Raw genomic sequence first — 24472 nt, 5'->3', positions numbered from 1 at the left:
CGGCATAGACGATACACCACAATATGCAGCTCTACAAATACGCCAGTGTGAAAGGGCTTTAGCTTCCCTAACCACCTTCCAAAACATGTACTTAGACTCTTTAAACCTGGCCTTGTCCCCACTCGTGAAAGCCTCCGTCTTTAGCATCCTCAACTGGCTGAGTTTAGTACTGAACCAGGGTTTGTCATTGTTAAACCTCACCGTGGTTCATGATGGAATGCAGCAGTCCTCACAGAAGCAGATCTTCTTCTAAGCCTAACTTCTTCTACTCTTTGCCATAACTTCATGCTGTGGCAAATCAGCTTTATCTCTCTGTAGTTACTGCAGCTCTGCATATCACCCTTGTTCTTAAAAATAGGAACCGGCACACTTTGTCTCCACTCCTCAGGTATCCTTTCCAAGATTTTATTAAACAATCTGGTTAGAAACTCTACTGCCATCTCTCCTAGACATTTCCGTGCCTCCACTGGAATGTCATCTTGACCAACTGCTTTTCCACTACTCATCCTCTTCATAGCAGCCCTCACTTTATTCTTACTAATTTCTTTCTTTCTAATTTGCTCTCTCTACATTATCCAGTCTTTTTTCTCACTCATTTTCTTCATTCATCAGCTCCTCAAAATGTTCTCTCCCACTTCTCAACACACTCTCCCTGCTTGTCAGCACATTACCATCTGCATCTTTTACCACCCTAACCTGCTACACATCCTTTCCAGCTCTGTCCCTTAGTCTGGCCAATCAGTACAAGTCCTTTTCTCCTTCCTTACTATTCAGCTTCTTGTACAGCTCGTAATAGGCCTTTTCCATAGCTTTTGCCACTTCTCTCTTTTTGCCTTACGCCTTACAGTCTACTTTCTTCATCTGTCCGAATATCCCAATTCTTTTTAGCCAACCTCTTTCTCCTTATGCTTTCCTGGACATCTTCATTCCACCACCAAGTCTCCTTGTCTTCCTTCTGTTGTTCAGATGTCACACCCAGTACCTTCCTAGCTGTCTCCCTCACCGCATCTGCAGTACTTTTCCAGTTGTCCAAAATTTGTTCCCCTTGATCCAATGCGTCTCAGCTGCTAACTGAATTTCACACAACAGTCTTCCTCCTTCAGCTTCCACCATCTGATCCTTTGTTGAGCTCTCACTCTCTTCTTCTTCACCTCTAAATTAATCCTACAAGCCTCCATTCTATGCAGTCTTGCTCCACTCTCTCTACTGCCACCACCTTACAGTTTCCAATTTCCTTTAGTTTGCATCTCCTACAAAGAATGTAGTCCACCTGTATGCACCTTCCTTCAGTCTTATGTCACGCTGTGCTCCTCCTTTTTCTTAACGTAGGCATTCACCACAGCCATTTCCATCCTTTTTACTAAATCAACTACCATCTGTCCTTCCACATTCCTGACCTTGATACCATATATACCCATTACTTCCTCATCACCTCTGTTCCCTTCACCAACATGCCCATTGACGTTCACACTTATCACCACTCTTTCATACTTGGGCACACTCTCCACCACCTCATCTAACTCACTCCAGAAGTCTTCTTTCTCTTTCATCTTGCATTTTACCTGTGGGGCATATGCACTGATGATATTCATCACCCCATCAATTTCTAACTTCACACTCATCACCCTGTCGGACACTCGCTTAACCTCAAACACACTCTTAACATACTCTATCTTTAAAATGAGATGAGAGATGAGCTTCATTGTCATTGTCATTACACGAGTGCAACAATAACAAAATTAAGTTTACACTCCAAAATGCAGAAATGAATCCACAATTATTACTAGTTGAACGTAATAATGGCACACATCAGAATTAAAGACAACACATATACATTTGACATTGTTTATGTGCACTAAACTTGAAGCAAATGATCCCAACACCATTTCTCTTCCTATCCACACCATGATGCAACAACTTGAACCCACCGCCTATGCTCATGCTCTTACTTCCCTTCTCTTCCACTTGGTCTCTTGCACACACAATATGCTGTTGGGCAGTATGTCTCATGGCCATGTTCTGTATTTCATAGCTTCATATCTCCTCTGGAATGCCATGATGCATACTGTTCTTTTGCTTACCACACTATAGAGACAAAACACAGTTTTACTCTTACTCATACTGTTTCCGATAATAAATTGCAAGCAGTCACCGCATATAAATGTGTAATGTAACATTTTCCAACCAATCACATAACTTTACTGATCCACACTGAGGGCTACAGCCCCCCACCCCCACCCCCCATTTTGCTGTGGGGCTGAGGGGCAGGCAGAAGAGGCAGGCAGATCGGTGTGTGTGTTCAGCTTGAAAGCTGTAGTAGCAACTTGCTGTTTTGGGAAGGCATCTTTCAATACAACATCTAAAATTAAAGTCCATTTCCTATCAGTTTTTGGACTCTTCTGAGTTCGCTCCCCACAACTTACACATTAAACTGGGAACAATCAGGAAAAACTACCCTTACAATGTCTACCTTTCTCCTCGCCATCATATCAGCCAGCTCTCTTCCTTTACCATTCATACTGCCAACATTCAAAGTCCCAACTCTCACTTCCACCCTTCTAGTTTTCCTTTTTTTCCCACTGTCTATGGACATGTTCTCCTCATGTTCTTCTTCTTCGCCCAGCAGTCACTCAATTTCCGCTGGCATCCTGTTGGGCAAATGCACTGGTGACGGTTGTTGTTAATTTGGGCCTCCACAGATCCAGTATGGAAATTTGATTTGTACTCTGCAGGGTTGGAGTGGCTTGTTTTACACCAGATGCTCCTTTATGATGTGTGTGCCTTATAAATTAATAATGCACCAATTAAATTCATTTTGCTTCCTGCTGCATGCAGTGGTAAATGCAACTTATATTTTATTTATTTATTTGAATAGGGACAATGCACATTAATGAACATCAGTATAAAAACAAATGTAAACATGCCGGATTATAGCTACAAAGCTAGTTTTCATCCGTAGTCCCTAGGCAGGCAAATACATAAGAAAGAAAATATAATATACAAAATAAACAACACAAGGGAATGTTAAAAGTCTAGTGGTGACATGACTGGTTTGTTTTCAGCCATAGTTTGAGTTGAGCTCTAAACCTGATCAATGTAGGGCTCTCCCGTATGTGTAGAGCAGTGATTCTCAACCGGGGTGCCGTGATCGATCGTCAGGGGTGCCGTGGGTATTTTTCATATTCGCGATTACTGTGAATTATTTATTTTATCCACAAAGCATAAAACGACTCAGAATCTGATGTCAAACGTGCTGCAGCCTCGCTCTCGTCTTAAGGCGGGACAATAACAAGGAGGCTGACGGCCGATTAAAACAGTGTCGTCTCCTTCAAAAGCCGTCTAAATAGCGGAGCTGTCGGTGTGTGTGTCTGTGCCTGTGTGCGCGTGCGCGTGCGGAGTTAACAGGCTGCAGACTGCGAGGGAGAGGGTGGGTGAGGGAGATTCCTGAATGCAGGCGCGACACGTTCAGTGCGCAGCGAGCGCGGAGCAGAGAGAGGATTTTAACCCAAGTGAACGTTAACAAAACGGAAACGTGAAGCTGCCTTTACTTCTCTCTGAACTTTCTCTAAAGGTGTGATTCTGCCGTTACCATCCTGTTCACACCATGTGCGTGTCGTATGCTGAATTCATGAGCTCATGAGATGAAATAAACGGTCAAATAGCTTTAAAAACATATTTAAAAATGAGAATATATGAATGAACTGAGCCGCAAAAAAAAAACAATGTTCAGACGCACAGATCACAAAAAGCAGGTGAGAACTCTGAACTTTAACAGCTGTTACTTTCCAAAGGTATTTATTTGTTCAATCTTGAGCTTAATGCAGTGTTTAAGCACAAAACGTGACTAATGAGGAGAAACAATTTCAGAAATGCAACAGAAACAACCACAAATCAGAAAAAGTCGGGACTGTATGTAAAATGAAGATAAAAATAAAAATGTTGCACCATTCCCAGTTTCTCCACTCACAGAAACCAAACGTTCTTCCAGAGTTGTGTAATTATGCTACAATAGTAGAATATAAAGAAGGGAAAAAAAGAAAAAAAAATAGACAATATATTCATCAATCGCAATTATTTGTCTGACAGTTAATCGTCTCCAGAAATTCCTAATCGTGACAGCCCTACTTGAGATCAGAGCGCAAAATGCTTGAGGATTTTCGAAATGCGTGTTTTCTGTATCGATTTTCTATTGCGATAATTGGGTTTTGCGCAAAACCAGAGGTAATAGCATTATAATATTATTTTGGTTGGTGGTGTGCCGCAGGATTTTGGAAATATAAAAAGGGTGCCGCGACTCAAAAAAGGTTGAAAATCAGTGGTGTAGAGGAAGACTGTTCCAGATGTTAGTGGCCCTCACAGAGAGAGTGTTCTGTCCAAAAGTTGTTCTCCTGTGGGGGACCTCACAGTCTCCTCTGGAGGAGGCCCTGGTTCTCAGGCCACTTGAAATCTTAGGTTTAAACAAGGTAGACATTGGAGGTGGGGCTAGTCCATGTAGCACTTTATAAATGAAACATACATACTTAAAATTTATAACATTTTCAAAATTGAAAAGATTGTACTTGTTTAAAATATTACATACATGAAAAGAATTAGGTTTTCGGTCAAAAACTTTAAGAGATTTTTTTGTACAGAGATTCAGTTAATTTCAAATTGGTAACTGTGGTGAGAGACCAACTTGTGATGCAATATTCAATAGATAAAATCATTGAATGGAGAAACATTCTGGCAGCACCAAGTGTTAGAAAAGACCTGATTTGTTTAAAATTTTTAATTTAAATTTGACAGTATTGGCAAGTTTTTTAATATGATTTTTGAAGGACAAAGTGGAATCAAGTATCACGCCGAGGTACTTGAATTCTGTGACAAGTTGTAATTCTTCTCCTCTCAAGAATACTCCGGAACTTTTTATTTCTTTTGATTGCTTTGAGAACATCAAAAAGACCGTTTTTTGGAACTGAGAAGCAAACATGATTTCAAAAGCCAGTCATTTACTTGCTCCATGGCTGAGGTCAGAATAGAAGCTGCCTCTTTAACGCTCCTTGCATGAGTATAAATTACAGCATCATCTGCATACATTTGGAAATTCACGTTATTACATATTTTGGGAAGATCATTTATGTACAGGGAGAATAACAGGGGACCAAGTATTGATCCTTGCGGCACACCAACAGAGACATCCAGGACCGATGATTTTACACTGTCAATTTGTACACATTGTTTTCTTGAGGATAAATATGATTTAAGCCACTGAATTGCCTCTGGCGAAAAATTGAAGTCTGTTAATTTTGTTAGAAGAATTTCATGGTTAACAGTGTCAAAAGCCTTTTTAAGGTCAAGGAACACTGCACCAACACAAGGATATATATCCAATTTACTTTTCACCTTTTCTATAAAGAAGCTGTTTGCTGATTCAGTGGAGTGGTTTGCTCTGAACCCAAATTGCATAGCATGTAGATTAAAGGGACTATAATTTAAATGTTCATTTATAATATTTGCTACCCATCTCTCAACAACCTTGGAAATGACTGGAAGTATACAGATTGGTCGATAATTGGATATATTTGAACTGTCACCAGATTTAAAAATTGGGGTGACTGTGGCCAGTTTCCAGGACGATGGGACAACTCTCTGTTTAAGTGATAAATTAACCATGTGTGTTATTGGTGCAACAAGGGACTCTTTGCATAATTTTAGGAGATGAGTATCTAGTCCATGAATGTCTTTAGCCTTCGAATTTTTTAGTGAACCAATAATTTTGGACACTTCCAGCCCTGTTATTTCACGTAAATTAAAAACAGGCTGTGTGAGATCAATAGACCTTGGTTTGAGATCAGGAGATGGAAATAATTCACTTATTTCCCTGACAGAATTGAGGAAATAATTGTTAAATTCATTTGTCAATAGATCTGGATCAGTCACAGCAATTTTGTTCATTTTTAGCTCAATTTCTTGTTTTGCTTTTCTATCCTTCCCCGTTAATTTATTTAAACTTTGCCAGATCTTTTTGGAATTTCCATTTGCTTCAGAAATGATATTCATAAAAAAAATTGCTTTAACCTTTCGCATAATTTGAGTAACCTTATTTCTTAGTGAGGTAAATTTATTCCTGTCTGTGATGAGATGGGATTTGATATATTTTTTTAGTTGCTCATCTCTGTCTCTCATCCATTTCTTACATTCATCATTTATCCATGGTAATAGATTTCTCTTTCTTTTTTTGTGGCTTCCCTTTTTGGTAAAATTTAACATTACTTCGTTAATTTTCTTGTGAAATAGGCAGCTGCTATTTTCAACATCTTTACTTTGAGTGATTTTGTTCCAATCACAACTTTGCAGAGCTGCCACAAGATTTGGTAGTAATTTTTTGGGAATTATTGTTTTAGGTAAGACTTTTACATTTGGCCTATACGAATCATCAAAACGTTTTTTTGTAAGTTTTCTTGAGAAGAAGATGGCATTATGGTCAGACAACCCAGTCACATAATTAAACGTTTTGATAATTCTTCCAGGTTTATTTACAAAAAGCAAGTCTATCAAAGTTTTGGAATGTGAAGTTATTCGAGTAGGTTGTTCTATTAACTGTTTAAAATTAAAATGTTCACTAACTTGTTTCAGGTTCTTTCTAGCTTTCTTATCATTCCAGTTTACATTAAAATCTCCAATAATTATAATTTCTTTATTTAAATCACAATGATTAAGAAGAAGTTTTAAGTTGTTATAAAAATCCAATTTAGCAGATGGTTTACAATACAAGCAAATTACAGTGAAAGACATTGCAGGTGAGAGTGAAATTTCTACACCAACATACTCAAGCTGGATTTCTTCTGGCAAGTTTATCCGTCTACATTTTAGAGTGCTTTTAACATAGAGAACACCACCTCCACCCCTCCCATGTGCCCTGTCATTCCTATAAACATTATACTCTGGCGTAGTTACCACTGAATCTGGAGAGTTGTGTGATAACCAGGTTTCAGAAAGCCCCAAAAAGTCAATGTTGGAGTTGCAGAGCAGATGTTGAAGCTCTTCATTTTTAGATGCCATACTCCGTATATTCAAGTGTCCACCTAACAAGCCTTTTGGTTTGGCTCGCGGATCCCAGATTGTTTTTGCCTGATTAAGTGTATGGAAAATCTTAGATGTCCAGTGTTTTTTGAAAAGAGGATTTCTCTCCTTTTTTTGTGGTGGTGGAGGCCCAGTTAGCTGTAGCCCGGATGGTGAAGGCCCGGTTAGCTGTAGCCCAGGTGATGAAGGCCTGGTTAGCTGTATCCCAGATGGTGAAGGCCTGGTTAGCTGTAGCTCAGGTGGTAGAGGCCCAGTTTGCTGTAGCTCAGGTAATAGAGGCCCGGTTTGCTGTAGCCCAGGTGGTGGAGGACCGATTAGCTGTATCCCAGATGGTATAGGCCTGGTTAGCTGTAGCCCAGATGGTAAAGGCCCAGTTTGCTGTAGCCCAGGTGGTGGAGGACCGAATAGCTGTAGCTCAGATGGTGGAGGCCCGGTTAGCTGTAGCCCAGGTGGTGGAGGACCGGTTTGCTGTAGCCCAGGTGGTAGAGGCCCGGTTTGCTGTAGCCCAGGTGGTAGAGGCCCGGTTTGCTGTAGCCCAGGTGGTAGAGGCCCAGTTAGCTGTAGCCCAGGTGGTAGAGGCCCGAATAGCTGTATCCCAGATGGTATACTCCCAGTTAGCTGTAGCCCAGGTGGTGGAGGACCGGTTAGCTGTAGCCCAGGTGGTGGAGGCCCGGTTAGCTGTAGCCCAGGTGGTGGAGGCCCGGATAGCTGTAGCCCAGGTGGTGGAGGCCCGGTTAGCTGTAGCCCAGGTGGTGGAGGCCCGGTTAGCTGTAGCCCAGGTGATGGAGGCCCGGTTAGCTGTAGCCCAGGTGGTGGAGGCCCGGTTAGCTGTAACCTGGTTAGCCCGGTTAGTTGTGGCCCAGATGGTGGTGGGCCAGTTAGCTGTAGCCCAGGTGGTGGAGGCCTGGCTAACTGTAGCCCAGATGGTGGAGGCCTAATTAGCTGAAGCTGTAACCCAGGCAGCTGAGGTAGAAACCAGGGTAGCTGTAATTGTAGCCTGGTTAGGTTAGGGGTTGGGCCTGCTAGCTGTAGTCCAACCCGGTCTGTGCTCAGAACCGGTCCAGGATTTATTTCAATATCACCAGCTAAAAGTAATATTAACACAAGTTCCAAAGCCCCCAGGGATGATCTAGATGTGAGTGAACGATCGAGTTTACCTTGAGGTGGCCTGGCATATCCAGAATTGAGAAATCTTGTGAACAAGAGGTATTGATTCCTTTTTACTGGGTATAGAGTTGAGTTATTCATTTTCGAGGGCCCGATAAACTCCAGAACAGGTAACAACATATAGCAATGACAAATACATATGTTGATGGTACAATCCAAGGGAAATTGATGGTTTTAGAGTCTTTTTTTGGCAAAAACACAGGACCTGCCTGACTGTGTGTCTGCGCCCTGGCGGCCATCATCCCTCAAGCAAAGTCTTGTGGTGCAACTAATAAATGTTTTTCAACAAACATTTGAAATGGAATTAATATGTATTCACCAACTGCAAGTAAGTGTTTTGTTTATCTTTTAGCAGCTGAAATTGCTGTTAGGATGTGTGAGTCTGTTTATTTCAGCCTCACACATGTGGACACTGCACTTTTTCAACAAACTGCTCAACATCTGTCAGGTTGTGTGTGGCTCACAAGTGAAAAGTATTGTACAATTCAGCAACAAATTTCCAGTCAGACTGAGAGCTGTTTTCTGTTCAAGATGTTTTGACGACATTCCTGTGCAGATTTTTTTGTTTGCTTGCAGACTGCATCAGTTTTCCTCCAGGATTTTTGTGTGTTTGGCAATATTCATGTTCTAATGTGCTGCAGAGAATTAAACCCATGTAGCACAATGTTGTTACCATCAAACCTTACAGTCAGGATGGTGTATGTAGGATGATCTGCAGATAGTCTAATGCCCAAAAGTTATATTGCATTACCATCAAAGCTTCCATTGTTCCTCCAGCTGACTTGAGTGTCTCCCATATACCTTCTGGCGACAAGCATCTCAATTTATGCTAGTACTGCATTACAAGATGCCCCCTTACCCTCACACACATACTGGTAACAATGTAGGGCTTAGATAGCACATGTGGACAAGTGGGTGAGTGGTTGAGTTAGTCCACCATAGTGAGCTTGTGCAGACAACTCAAAAACAATAAATGGGTCATTCCTCCTGAAATCACCCAAAGGCTCCCAGGTCACCCCTCAGCCCTGTTTAGCCAATTTGATAGGTTATTCCTGTTACAAAGTTTCAGTGAAATGCCAAATATTAGGTCTATGTCTTGAAAAGTTTTACAGTTGCAGCTCTAGGAAATTTTAGTTCTTTTTCACATTTTGTGAAAACTGTGTTTCTACCACCTTTATACATTAATGACTCACTTGTTCTTAGATTCACAGATGGGAAACTGCACGCCCTGGGCTTATCGTATGTGTAGAGCAGGACAATTGACTTTTGGTCTATCTCATGTGATCCACCTTTCACAAAGGCCAGAAAAAGGTAGCAAGCTCAAAATTTGACATGTACATTTTTCTGATGTTCATTTTTTTTGTTGTTGTTCAAAAATCTAAGTAATATATTAGCTAGGGCAGTCTAATTTTGTGCACCACAATGATGTGATAGAGCATATCTATACAGTCAAATCATTAATCAGGTTGTTTGGAGCAAAATCTGTTGTCATTAGAAATCTGCTAATTTTGAACAAGCTTCAAAATATGTCCATTTTCTGGACTTGACATGGCAATGAGGGTGAGCATCAAATTCATATTTTAGCAACCGCAGAGAGAAACATGGTGCCAACTACGTGGATAAATACAGAACAGCAGAGACAACAGAGTAGTGAAATAAAAAGTATAATTAAAGAATAATGTGTGACCTGGGATGGTGACAAAACTTTTTGTCACTACTGCAGATACATGGTAGTTAATTTGAAACACTGCTTCAAACCATTTCAAACCCTTTGAAACACACTCCTTTCCAGCATTGTTTATGAGGCTGCATGAAAGGGAAGACATCACATGCTCATATTTGAAGGCTAAAGTATATAATATAATATATATATATATATATATATATATATATATATATATATATATATATATATATGTATGAACTGTCCTTTACAAGCACATCTGTTGTTATTGCTGGTAGACGACCGGAAGTAAATTACCTCAACTCTCACGGCTGAGTGGTTGGGTTTCAAGCTCACAAACAAAACAGTGGAACCAGATCTTGAGCTGGCATTCCAGTCTCTCTACGTCTATGATATTTCTGAGTGTTTATCTGCAGCAGATGAAATCAGGCTAAATTCCCCATGTTTTACTTAATTTTTCAGGGAATATGACACCAAAAATAAAATGCAGTACATCAATATTTTCATAGTTCATTATTTATTTAGAATAAGCGAAGTGTGCAACGCATCTGCGCATGCGTGGGTCAAACGGGGGCAAAAATCCCAACTACCAAACTCAAACCACTCCCATTGAATTTTGTATGCAATAGTGTTAGCAGACTGTAAAAGTTAAGGCTTATAGGGATTGTTTCAAAGGCTTTAAGCCTTAAGCGACGCATACAATAATGACAGGTGTGCATTGTGCTGTTTTCAAATGCTCGAACGGAATTTATAGACTTGAAAGTTGGCTGAAAACACACAATTGCAAAGCTCCGCCGAGTCCACAGAAAGACGGAAAGAAGAAGAAATGTGGTCGTAAACCTCCGTTCATTGTACACACTTTCGCCACAGAAAAGAAATATGCAGATGGACGTAAAAGATGGACTAAAATTGTACGTTTCTTGCACACCTTTATTTTGTCAGTATCCTGAAACCGTGCTGCCGTTTTTGTGCATCGGCTTATGACTGTAATGTCGCGCTATGAATGATGTGGCGCATAATATTGCAAAATTGACATGTTCTATAAACAAACTGCATGCCTGCACATATTATTGTATGTCTGTCAACTTATCAAAACAAACCTGCCACCAAAGAGGTTATATGTGAGACCCACCTTCATTGTCGTCATTATGAAGCCGGCGGAGTCGCGATTTCTCGTCCCTGCTTAGCAAATATTCTGCAATATCCACAGTTTCAGTCTCTGGACTTCGTCTAACCATCCGTCAGTTGCCTTCAAGGGGTCAGAAATTTGTTTGTCTCCAACTATCAACAAGGACTGGTAATTTTCGACAGCGGCTCTCTCTTTTGGCACTAACGGTTGTTTCTGTAACAATGCAGCACACGCAAGCACAGCCAGCTCTTCTTTCTGCTTCTGTCCACAGCCGTACGTAGTCCTGGTTGTAACAGGCAATCCGCGGAGCTTACAAAAACGCTTTAAATCGTCAACTTTCCAGTGGTTGAAATGATCCAAATCACAGCACTCCTCGCTGCTTTCTGCCGCCATAGCTTGTGCCTTGGTAGTCGTAAAATTTAGCCTACCCATAATGCACCGCACAGCTCATTTGACATTTTAATCACTAGTGATACACACTTTAAATGTTTATTTTAGGTACTGTATAACTGTCAATTTGACACCTTTTGTAACTACATAATACCAGTGACATACTCATCTTGTATCTACTAACCCTTTTACACTTATTGCCATCTAACAGCAGAAATAAGTGAAAGACAAAAGTCGGTTGTTCGGTCTGGTCTGCCTCTTTGACTTCAGTCATGTTTATATTGTGTTTGTGCAGGACCCACAGGAGTTGGCTTGAATGCGCTAAAGAGGAAACTGTTGATCTCAGACCCCCAGCACTTCAGTCTAACAACCCCACGTAAGTTCCCTCATCTCACTGAATCCATCAACAAATGTATGAGTTCAGTGCTTATTTCATCATTTTTACTTTGTGCATGTGTGTAGCTTCTCATTTGTGAATGTACGCCTCATACACTGTGCACTATCATGGTGATGAAAGCCCATGGTTTCAGTTCCACTATTAAATAAGAATAACAGAAATGGTTTGTAAACCACTGCATTATTTGTCAGCAAATAGCTTGGAAGCTTGTTTGTGTGTTCCTATATACACTCAACAAAAATATAAATGCAACACTTTTGGTTTTGCTTCCATTTTGTATGAGATGAACTCAAAGATCTAAAACTTTTCCACATACACAATATCACCATTTCCCTCAAATATTGTTCACAAACCAGTCTAAATCTGTGATAGTGAGCACTTCTCCTTTGCTGAGATAATCCATCCCACCTCACAGGTGTGCCATATCAAGATGCTGATTAGACACCATGATTAGTGCACAGGTGTGCCTTAGACTGTCCACAATAAAAGGCCACTCTGAAAGGTGCAGTTTTATCACACAGCACAATGCCACAGATGTCACAAGATTTGAGGGAGCGTGCAATTGGCATACTGACAGCAGTCAACCAGAGCTGTTGCTCGTGTATTGAATGTTCATTTCTCTACCATAAGCCGTCTCCAAAGGCGTTTCAGAGAATTTGGCAGTACATCCAACCAGCCTCACAACCGCAGACCATGTGTAACCACACCAGCCCAGGACCTCCACATCCAGCATGTTCACCTCCAAGATCATCTGAGACCAGCCACTCGGACAGCTGCTGAAACAATCGGTTTGCATAACCAAAGAATTTCTGCACAAACTGTCAGAAACTGTCTCAGGGAAGCTCATCTGCATGCTCGTCGTCCTCATCGGGGTCTCGACCTGACTCCAGTTCGTCGTTGTAACCGATTTGAGTGGGCAAATGCTCACATTCGCTGGCATTTGGCACGTTGGAGAGGTGTTCTCTTCACAGATGAATCCCGGTTCACACTGTTCAGGGCAGATGGCAGACAGCGTGTGTGGCATCGTGTGGGTGAGCGGTTTTCTGATGTCAATGTTGTGAATCGAGTGGCCCATGGTGGCGGTGGTGTTATGGTATGGGCAGGCGTCTGTTATGGACGAAAAACACAGGTGCATTTTATTGATGGCATTTTGAATGCACAGAGATACCGTGACGAGATCCTGAGGCCCATTGTTGTGCCATACATCCAAGAACATCACCTCATGTTGCAGCAGGATAATGCATGGCCCCATGTTGCAAGGATCTGTACACAATTCTTGGAAGCTGAAAATGTCCCAGTTCTTGCATGGCCGGTATACTCACCGGACATGTCACCCATTGAGCATGTTTGGGATGCTCTGGACCGGCGTATACGACAGCGTGTACCAGTTCCTGCCAATATCCAGCAACTTCGCACAGCCATTGAAGACGAGTGGACCAACATTCCACAGGCCACAATTGACAACCTGATCAACTCTATGTGAAGGAGATGTGTTGCACTGCATGAGGCAAATGGTGGTCACACCAGATACTGACTGGTATCCCCCCCAATAAAACAAAACTGCACCTTTGGCCTTTTATTGTGGACAGTCTAAGGCACACCTGTGCACTAATCATGGTGTCTAATCAGCATCTTGATATGGCACACCTGTGAGGTGGGATGGATTATCTCAGCAAAGGAGAAGTGCTCACTATCACAGATTTAGACTGGTTTGTGAACTATATTTGAGGGAAATGGTGATATTGTGTATGTGGAAAAAGTTTTAGATCTTTGAGTTCATCTCATACAAAATGGGAGCAAAACCAAAAGTGTTGCGTTTATATTTTTGTTAAGTGTATTTAAAATGCATGACTTTCCTTGATGATGTTGTAGAAAAAACGTAAATGACTAACATTTGTTTAATCACAAAGCATCTGCAGGGTATAAGTAGGGATTGTCCTCTAGGTGAAGAATTTGAGTTTTCAGTATAAATAATGCAATAGCTACTGAAGATCAAAATACTCATGAAGCTGAAATAAGCAATAAGGAAATCATATTGCAGAATGCTGCAGTGAAAAATAAAATATTCCATCCACTGTGTAACTGTGTCAGTGTCACATTTTTGAGAGCCTTTACTGCTTGTATTGTAGAAGGCATTTGTCTGGTAACAGAATTCAGAGACAGCTTTTAATGGCCAGCTAAAATATGGCCAGATTGTGCTGTCGTATTTCTGTTACCATAGAATGATGTGCTATAAGTAAGGAAGCTCCTTCACCTTCAGTGTTATATAACTGACACTACAGCTGTGGTTGATGAATAGTTACCCCATTCTTTAAGCACGCAACCTCTTCTGTGTCCTTTTATGCCCAAGAAACATCTTGTCTGCATGTGCATACAGATAAACATGTTGAAAACACATTTTCAGAGAAATGTAAGCTTGCTCAATGCCAGGCTCAAATCCTGCACCCAAGTGCACAGTCTTAGTTTTTAGCAACACATTAAAATAAGCACTTTAGATGAAGGATGTTGAGTTTTTTCCAGTCATGTTTGCTTAGAGTTTGATCGTGCTCATGTTGTCTGAGTCAGACGCTCTCTCACAGGGAACACTCTGGCAGCAACTAACACCAACGTCAGCTTTTAGGCAACGTGGTCAAACTGCTTAAGACCTGAAGGGTTGGTGCATTGGTTCTCTTCCTTTGTAACTCAGCTTTACAAAGTAGAGCTGCAACAATTACTCACTCACTCACTCATCTTCAACCACTTATCTGGGATTGGGTGCGCGGGGGCAACAGCTCCAGCAGGGGACCCCAAACTTCCCTTTCCTGGGCCATGTTAACCACCTCTGACTTGGGTAATACAGAGGCATTCTCAGGCCAGTGTGAAGATAGAATCTCTCCACCTAGTCCTCCACCTGGGTCTCCTCCCAGATGGACGTGCCTCGAACACTTTCCTAGGGAGGCGCCCAGGGGGCATCCTTATCAGATGCCCGAACCACTTCAAATAGCCCCTTTTATTGTGAAGGAGCAGTGGCTCTACTCCAAGTTCCTCAAAGATGACCGAGCTTCTCATCTTATCTCTGAGGTGAACGTAGGAATGAAGACTGACCAGTAGATCGAGAACTTTGCCTTTTGGCTCAGCTCCCTTAGTGTCACAATACTACGGTGGAGCGAATGCAACACCATCCCTGCTGCGCCAATTCTCCGGCCAGTCTCATGCTCCATTTTCCCCTCACTTGTAAACAAGGCCCCCATGGTACTTCAGCTTCTTCATTTTGGGCAAGACCTCTTTCCCTACCCGGATTAGGCAATCCATCGGTTTCCTGCTGAGAACCATGGCTGATCCTCATCCCAGCCGCTTCACACTCTGCTGCAAACCGATCCAGTGAGTGCTGGAGGTCACAGTCCATTGAAGCCAGCAAGACCACATCATCTGCAAAAAGCAGTGATGAGACCCTGAGCCTACCAAATTGAAGACCCTCCTCCCCTCTACTACACCTTGATATATCACACCTCCATGAATATCACAAACAGGATTGGTGAAAAGGCACAGCCCTGGTGGAGGCCAACCCCCACTGGAAACAAGTCCGACTTATTGCCGAGAACCCGAACACAGCTCTCACTTTGTGAGTACAGAGATCGGATGGCCCTAACTCCCTCACTCCGCAGTCCGGCAGTCCCTCCTACAGTATCTCCCGGGGTACCCGATCATATGCCTTCTCAAAGTTTACAAAACACATGTAGACTGTATGGGCATACTCCTAGGCCCCCTCCAATATCCTTGTGAGAGTGAAGAGCTTGGTTGGTTGTACCGCGGCCAGGATAGAACCCACATTGTTCTTCTTCAATCTGAGGTTTAACTATCTTCCGAACCCTCCTTTCCAGCACCCTTGAGTAGGCTTTACCAGGGAGGCGTAGTACTGTGATGTCCCTGTATCTGGCACACACTCTGTGGTCCCCCTTTTTAAATATGGGGACCACCACCCCAGTTTTCCACTCCTTAGGCACTGTTCCAGACCTCAACACAGTGTTGAAGAGATGTCTCATCCAAGACTCTTACCTCATCACCCAGAGCCTTCAGCATTTCTGGACAGATCTTATCAACCCCTGGGACTTTGCCACTGTGGAGTTGTTTGACTACCTCATTGACTTCCACCAGGGAAATTGATGATCCTCCATCAGCTTCCAGCTCTGCCCCTACCACAGAGGATGCTCCAGTCTGATGCAGGCGTTCCTTAAAGTGTTGTTTCCAGTGCCCAATTACCTCCTCAGTTGAGGTCATCAGAGTCCCATCCCTACTGTAGACAGCTTGGATGATTCCCCGTTTTCAGGGAAAACGAGGAACTGAAAGTCCTTCTGCATGGTTACTCTGAACTCCTCTCACTCACTGCTTTGCCTCGCTCACAGCAGAAGCTGCTGCCCTTCAGGTTTGTTGGTACCTTGCAACTGCCTCTGGAGTCCTCTGAGATAACATATCCCGAAAGGACTCTTTCTTCAGTTGGACGACTTCCCTGACAACCATTGTCCACCACGGTGTTCGAGGGTTGTTACCCCTTGAGGCACCTAAGACCTACAGCACACAACTTCCTGCTGCAGCTTCAGCAGTGTAGGCTTTGAACATTGCCACATTGCCCATTCTGGTTCAGTGCCGCCAACCTCCACAGGGATGCCAGAAAAGCTCCGCCAGTGGTGTGAGTTGATCTGTCAGACAGTGGCATCCTCCAGACATTCCTAGTTCACCTGCATTACCCGTTTGGGCTTGCCAGGTGAGTCTAAAGTCCTCTCCCACCCTCTGATCCAACTCACACCAGTTGGTGATCAGTTGATAGCTCTACGCCTCACTTCACCCAAGTGTCCAGAACATGTGGCCTCAGATCAGATGATACAATCACAAAATTGATCATTGACCTTTGGCCTAGGGTCGTCTGATACCATGTACACTTATGAGCATCCTTATGTTTGAAGATGGTGTTCATTATGGACAGCCAGTGAATAGCACAGAAGTCCAGTAGCACACAAGCACTCAGGTTTAGATCAGGGAGGCCGTTCCTCCCAATCATGCCTCGCCAGGTACCGCTGTCATTGTTCATGTGTGCGTTGAAGTCCCACAGCAGAACACTGGTGTCCTCCACTGGATCCCCATACAGGACTCCATTTAGGTACTCCAAGAAGGCCGAATACTCCAAACTGCTGTTTGGTACATACCCCCAAAACTAGCCCCTGCCGACCGGGTCTGGTCTGCCGAGGTCCTCGACTTTCACTACCACCCATGGGACAGCACACCCAACACCAGCAGTTCCCCCTGCTGGTAGTGAGCCCACAGGGTGGAGATGGAACGTCCACGTTGCCTTTTTGGGATGTGCCCGACTGGGCTCTCTGGCAAGCCCAGCCACCAAGTGCTTGCTGACAGGCCCTCCGTCCAGGCCCTCTGTCCATTGCTGTCTCCAAACAGGAGCCCCAGGCTTCCTCCAAGCCGGGCCACATTTCCTCTTCCTCATTTTTTCATGATGTCATTGTGAACTATTCTTAGTCTGGCCCCTTGCCTGAGAGCAATTTGCCATTAGAGACCCTACCAGGACCACAAATGCTACATGCAACACAGCTCTCAGGTTCGTAGGGGCATACAAACCACTCCCAAGGTGATGGTTCCCAGAAAGGCTTCAACAATTAATCAGTTATTAATAACTATACCAGTATCGGCATCGGTGTGTGTATTTACTTGTACTGTGTGTATTTACTTGTACTTGTAATCATAAAACTGCTCCGATACTAGACACCCGATACCCCTTTAGAGCAGCGTGATGTCAACTTGTCAATGCAGCTCGTGGGCAAGTGGAGGTCGCGGTTCGACAGAACTGCCCACTTCACCCATGAAGCGTTTGATGCTGCGAGGTTTTCATTTGTTTTCTGCAGCGCAGCTGAGAGTTGAGAACAGTTGTCATCTCTGAAAGCATGGTGACAGCAGCACACCTGCACTGAGCTTTACTTTTTTTTTAAACTCTGTGCTGCTCCGTGTGGGATCTCACAAAAAATAGTTGATCCAAACACATTAACAAATGGTAACGCTTGTTTTTTCCACCCAAATGCACCTAAAGTCTCTTTCTGAGGATGACATGAAGTAAAAAAAATTGCTGACAAAACATAAAAAGTCCCTACCTCTCAATATGGTCATGCTTTTTCCATAAATATGTTGTCATTTCTTGCTGCTCAGACAGCCATCCAGGGGGGGAATCCAGATGGAAGGGGGGGACGTGCTTCCTCCTCCATACCCTGACATTAAAGGTCCACTTTTGAAGACAATTTTTCATACTACTACTAGTACTACTACTACTAATACTATAATAACAATAATTTTAAAAATGAAAATGTTGTGAAAGAATTTAAATGTTAGAAATCATTTAATAGTTACATTTATAAGCAATGTAGATTATAAATTGTAAGTTTTACAGTTACAGTGCTCTCAACATTTAAATATGAGGTCAAGAAAGATGTCTTTATTTTGTTTTTTTATAAAACAAGTATTTATGTTTATTGATGTCAAGAAAGAGTGACTATAAATTGAGTATTGGCAAAACTGGTTATTATTTTCATGTTGAGGTGGGGGGTGGTGTTGTTGGCATTTGCTGAAAGTAACTAATAAAGTAACTAGTAATCTAATGTTATGGCCCAGCTCAAAAGCCGCAACAAAAAGTGAGGCACACACGGAAGCACGGATCTTTTTAACACTTTGTAGGGCATTTATTATAAAAAGAAAAGAAAAGGAAAGGAAGGCATAGCAGAATAAGCCAGAGGACCGAGCCAGGACCAAGCACATGCAGCCGCTCCCCACGCCACGATCGGGAGGAGGGAGTACCAAAGGGACGGGAACTCCCTCCTTTTATAGCCCCACAGCAGGAAGCAGAGTCAGCACCTCCTGGTGGCCGAGACCTCAAAACACACAACAAACATATTAAGACAACATAACAAACACATTAGGATGGCCGCAAAGGGCCGTCACCCCCCCCACACACACACACACACACACACACATACACACACACAAAACACAGGTCCCACCAGGACCCTGTGCAATGTGGCTCCTATAAAGGGGCGCACGACAAAGCGCCTGCTACCAGATTTTCTGCTCCTTTAATATGTTTTATGTCCAAATTATACGTTTGGAGGTACAGAGACCACCGAATCAAACGCTGATTGGGTGCCTTACCAGAGGTCAGAAACATTAGTGGATTATGGTCAGTATAAACAGAAATTTTGGCACCACCAAAGTACACTTCAAAATGCTTTAAGGGCAAAATCAACGCAAGTGTCTCTTTTTCAAGAGTTGGCTAATTTAGTTGGTGTTTGTCAGCTCTCTTTGAAAAATAGCTAACAGGTCTATTCAAAACAAATTTAGATTGCGTCAGAACCGCTCCAGCCCCCACGTGACTTGCATCCGCGTACAACTGAAATGGTTGGTTTAAACATGGGGTGGCCAACACCGGAGCTGCACAAAGGAGCTTGTTCACACTTTCAATTGCCTGATGATAAAGAGAAGACCAGACAAATTTAGCATCTTTGCACAACAGATTAGTTAACGGCGCAACAGCTGAAGAAAAGTTCTTGCAAAAACAACGATAATAACCGACCAGTCCAAGAAAACACATAAGATCTTTTTTAGTACTCGGAACCGGAAATTCCTTGACGGCTTGATCTTTAGCTGCAACAGGACGGACTTCCCCATGACCATCTACACGACCCAAATAGGTAACAGTCGCCCTCGCAAACTCACACTTTGCAAGATTGACGGTCAGCCTCGCCCCCCACCAGATGAGTGAAAAGCTCCTCCATGCTCTCCAAATGTTCTTCCCAGGTGTCAGAATAAACCACCACGTCATCCAAGTACGCTGCGCAACCAGACATATCGCCCACAACAGCATTCATCAACCTTTGGAATGTAGCTGGCACATTTCTAAGTCCAAATGGCATCACTGTGTAAGAAAACAAACCTGACGGAGTAATAAACGCAGACACCTCATGTGCACACTTAGACAACGGCACTTGCCAGTAGCCCTTCAAAAGATCAAATTTACAAATTTACTCACAAATTTAACAGAACCCACCTGGTCTACGCAATCATCCATGGTTGGCAAGGGAAAGCAATCTGGTTTTGTAACTGCATTAAGCTTACGGAAATCAGAACAAAAACGCAATGTATTATCTGATTTAGGAGCCAAAATACATGGAGACGCCCAACTCGACGCACTTGGCTCTGCCATGCCATTCTCCAACATGTATTTTACCTCCGCATCCAGATGCTTGCGTTTATCCAAACTGAGCCTGTAAAAGCGTTGCTTGATCGGCCTAGCATCTCCCACGTCAATATCATGCTCAATAAGATGTGTACGTCCCGGTATATCTGACAACAAACATGGAAAGCGATGTATTAAATCACGTACCTGTTCAGCATGACACCTAGGCAAATGAGCAAGCAACACATCCAAATTTGACAAGACTTCTGAGTTCTTAAGATGCCCCTGTGTAAAAGCACTGTCCAAAGTACCAGCTTCACTATCACCCCCCCCCCCCCCCCGATCTGCGGCAGTGAGCTGTCCAAGGTACCAGAACTGTCTCGCGTCCCAGTAGATCTACTTGCCATACATACAGCAGAAGCCTCAGCACCCTCCGTTTGCTGTGACACTTCTCTGGAATAGCAGGGTTTTAACAAATTGACATGACACGTTTGTTGCTTTCTCCTGCGTTCAGGCATTGAGATTAAATAATTTTGATCAGAAAGTTGTTCAAGCACAGTGTAAGGCCCACTAAACTTCACTTGAAATGGTGACGTGATAACCAGAAAAAATGCCAACACTTGATCACCAGGCAAAAACGAACGCATCTCCGAACGCCTGTCAAACAGAGACTTCATTTTATTCTGCACAGCAGTCATTTTCAACTTGACCGAATCTCTGCAACATACAAGCGCCGTCTGAACCCATTCGGGGCTTTCACGTATCCCATAATCCCTTGCGTGGCCAGAGAGTCGCTGCAGTCAAAACAACATAGAGAATCCACCGATGACAATTGTAAATGAATATTATACTACAAAAATGTATTTTTTAAGCTTTTCATCACGTTATAAGAGACTGCTGCATGATACCCTGAAACTTGCCTAAAACAATTAGAACAAAAAATCCGTGTCTGCTATGTTAATCTGCGTGGAATTTAATAAGCGCAAACGAATTTCAGACATATTATCTATATTAGTCTGGAACAAAGAGGACAAACAGTGTTGTAAGAACAATAATCAAGACGTTAAAGAGCAAACTCACTTTCTCCCAGAACGACATGAACAGGAAGCAGAGCATAGCTCACAGCCGCTCCCATTGAAAATAACGGAGAGACAGCCAGTGATTCTCACATGTTTACAAAAATAAACGCAATAACAACGTCTAAAACCCAGAGAATATATTCACAAGAGTTTTAGGCCACAATATAAAATAGTTTTATGTTGCGATGTTAATTGTGTTAAAGCGGTTTAAAATTTAGCGTGATCAGAGCGTATCAATGCAGTTCTCATGTTAGTGAGATCTCGCAGCGCGGTGACCTCTCCGAGGTTTTGCGGGATTTGAAACCTGAAAAGCCTCAATTGACATAATCTATCAGATTTTTAGGTGGGTTTGGCTCCTTAATTTGTCTGCCACTACATCCAAAGGACCTTTCACTGTATGCGTGAAGACCAACTCACTTGGGCTAAACCCAATACTCTCTTGAGTGACTTCACGAGCAGCCAGCATCAGCTAAGGCAAACCTTCCCAGTCGCCACCCAACTCAGTATAGTAAGCACGCAACAGCGACTTCAAGGACTGGTGAAAATGCTCCAAAGCACCTTGCGACTCGGGATGGAAAGACGTCGCTCTGCGATGCCGCACTCCAAGCTGCTTCAAGACCTGGCCAAACAGATGAGATGTAAAATTACTGCCCTGATCCGACTGTATGACTTTCAGAATACCAAACACAGAAATAAACTTAGTTAGCACCCGCACCACTGCCCTAGCATTTATCGTCCGCAATGGATAAGCTGCCGGATACGGTGTAACTTGACACATCACTGTGAACAAATATAGTGACCTGACCTTGAACAAGGTAAAGGCCAGACACAGCCAGTTATTAAATGCTCAACTGGTTCAGATGCAACTACAATTGTACTCAATGGAACTGGCTTCAATACTTGATTAGGCTTAGCAGTAAGCTGGCACACATGACATGTCTTAATATATGAGAAACGTCCCTTTTTTAGACGTGGCCAAAAATGTCTCAGGACCGGCTCATACGTTTAGTCACCCCCGGAGTGTCCAGATTCATCATGTGCAACATTTAACACAGCAGCGCAAAATTTAATGGCACCCACGATTGTGAAACACAAGGGATCACCGACAATACTCGCATGGGCAACCATTTTGTCACCAACAATGAATCCTGAAAAAAGGTACCCACATGCTCAATCCAGAACCTCACTTGCTGGGCGCACTTGATCAAAGAGGCCTTTTAAAGACACATCAGCATGCTGCTCCGCCACCAGCTCACTACAAGACAAGGACACAGGAAAATCAGATAGAGGTACATAAACATTTTTAACACATCTCTCCTTCTTAACCTCATCCCGTGCCATAGCCCGAGTAGCAGCACATGCAGTGAACACCTGGGGGAATTGTTTACTGCTCTCATCAGTCTGAGGAAGTAAATAAGGAACTGGCTCCACCTCTGTCTGTACAGCTGACCGAGCAATGTCCTTCCACAAATGCACACCAGCCAAACCATTGCCCAAGATAACGGAGACACCTTCCACTGGCAATGCAGGGCGAACAGCCAAAACTGCATCCCTGCTGAACAATTCACACTCAAGCGACACTTTATGCAAAGGAACAAAGAGCACGTTAAGACCCATACCTCGAACTGGAACCCGCGTGCCTGTCTCTGACTCCACAGACAGCGGCAACACATTAGCACGGATAAACGAGTCAAATGCCCCTGTGTCGCGCAAAATTTTGACACGCACCTTTTTACCATCTCCCACCAATGATACAAACCCCTCACGAATGAAAGGCAAGTACGAGTCACATGGTTCAGAGCTCACATTTTCCACTTCAAGTTCCATAGCGTTACACACTGGGGCAGCTAAACCCACTCCTTTGGGGTTAACAGGAGACATCCTTAACTTTAGCAGAGCACAATCTACTTTAATGTGCCCGTGCCTGTGACAGTAGTGACACACCGATCACTATCACGCAAAACTGAGTTTTTTGCTTCCCCCTGTTTCACCCCAACTAGACCAACCAAAGCCCTCAGAGCACCCCTCTCTTGGCACACTGGAACCAAGGCACAGGTTTGGAGTCACAAACCTATGGGTCAATACGTACTCATCCGCCAAAAAAGCAACATCCGAAACATTTGCAGCCTTTTGCTCACTAATATAAGTTGCAATCCTCTCTGGTACACAGTTCTTGAACTCTTCCATCAAAATCAAATCTCACAGCTGATCAAAATTTTTAACATTTTGCGCAGTGCACCAACGATCAAACAACACAGTTTTATCACATCCAAACTCCACATAATTTTGATGATCAAGTTTTTTGTAATGCCGAAATTTCTGTCTATATGCCTTTGGCACTAGCTCATAATCTCTCCACAGCGCTTTTCACTTTGTCATAAACCAAACTATCTTCAAGTGACAACGAAGCATACGCCTCCTGAGCTTTACCTGTAAACACACATTGCAATAGCACCGGCCAAACCTCCCTCGGCCACTTTAACATCAATGCCACGTGCTCAAACAAAACAAAATATTTATCCACGTCACTCTCAATAAATGGTAGAATAAATCAAATACACTTGTTAACGTCAAAGTCTGCTTCGCCAGGATTAACAGCCAGACACACGCGCCGCCTCGCATCTCTGCGCCTCTTCCATATCCAATTTACGTTGTTCTAACTGAATCTCTTTCTTCCTGAGATTAGACTGGATTTCCTGCTGTCGAAGATTCATCTCCAAACGTTTCATTTCCAACTGCAACTTCAATTACGCAAATCAGCGTCAGCTGTCCCAGCTGCACCTGGGTTACCACTGACGCAGCAGGAAAAAATGCACTTTGCAACCAGTGCATCATCAATTTGTTGTTTGATAACTTTTTCCTTATCCCGTTTTGCAACTGGAATGTCAAAATGAGCCACAACTGCCAGCATATTATCTTTGACGAAAACATCAAACACAAGCTTCTCCCTTGTGGGATTAGCCACAAAACTCTCCACCTCTGCGTCCATTACGCGCACACACCACGCCACATAACCAAACAATTCACACACCAACTGAGTCAATACACTGCAAATTGAAGTGCTAACGTGCACGGATGTTTTTAATTGCTTTGTAGGGCATTTATTATAAAAAGTAAAGAAAAGAAAGGAAACGAAGGGGTAGCGGAATAAGCCAGAGGACCAAGCCAGGACCAAGTTCACATGGCGCTCCCCACGCTGCGATCCGGAAGAGGGAGGAGGAGCACTGAAGGACGGGAACTCCCTCCTTTTAAGCTTTACAACAGGAAGCAGAGTCAGCGCCTCACGGTGGCCGAGACCTCAAACACACAACAACATATTAAGACAACAAACACATTGGACGGCCGCAAGGGCCGTCACACT

The 24472-nt window shown here is 43.2% G+C and overlaps 1 protein-coding gene and 1 long non-coding RNA gene across 2 annotated transcripts in view; one reads left to right on the top strand and one right to left on the bottom strand.

Annotated features, from left to right (window-relative positions):
- The window catches only part of mpp7a (membrane protein, palmitoylated 7a (MAGUK p55 subfamily member 7)), an 866557-nt gene that overhangs the window by 758388 nt on the left and 83697 nt on the right, over positions 1 to 24472 (top strand). Inside the window, 1 exon segment of the mRNA XM_034172035.1 lies at positions 11728 to 11808. Coding sequence (XP_034027926.1) covers positions 11728 to 11808 — 81 coding nt within the window.
- Positions 1661 to 3104, bottom strand: LOC117512121. Its single transcript, XR_004561215.1, has 3 exons — positions 2887 to 3104; positions 2453 to 2456; positions 1661 to 1673 (listed from the first exon to the last, which is right to left on the bottom strand). It is a non-coding gene; the product is annotated as an uncharacterized LOC117512121 (long non-coding RNA).

The sequence above is a fragment of the Thalassophryne amazonica genome, chromosome 1, assembly GCF_902500255.1.
Source record: "Thalassophryne amazonica chromosome 1, fThaAma1.1, whole genome shotgun sequence".
Classification (NCBI taxonomy): domain Eukaryota; kingdom Metazoa; phylum Chordata; class Actinopteri; order Batrachoidiformes; family Batrachoididae; genus Thalassophryne; species Thalassophryne amazonica.
This window is presented reverse-complemented; position numbering and strand designations above follow the sequence as displayed.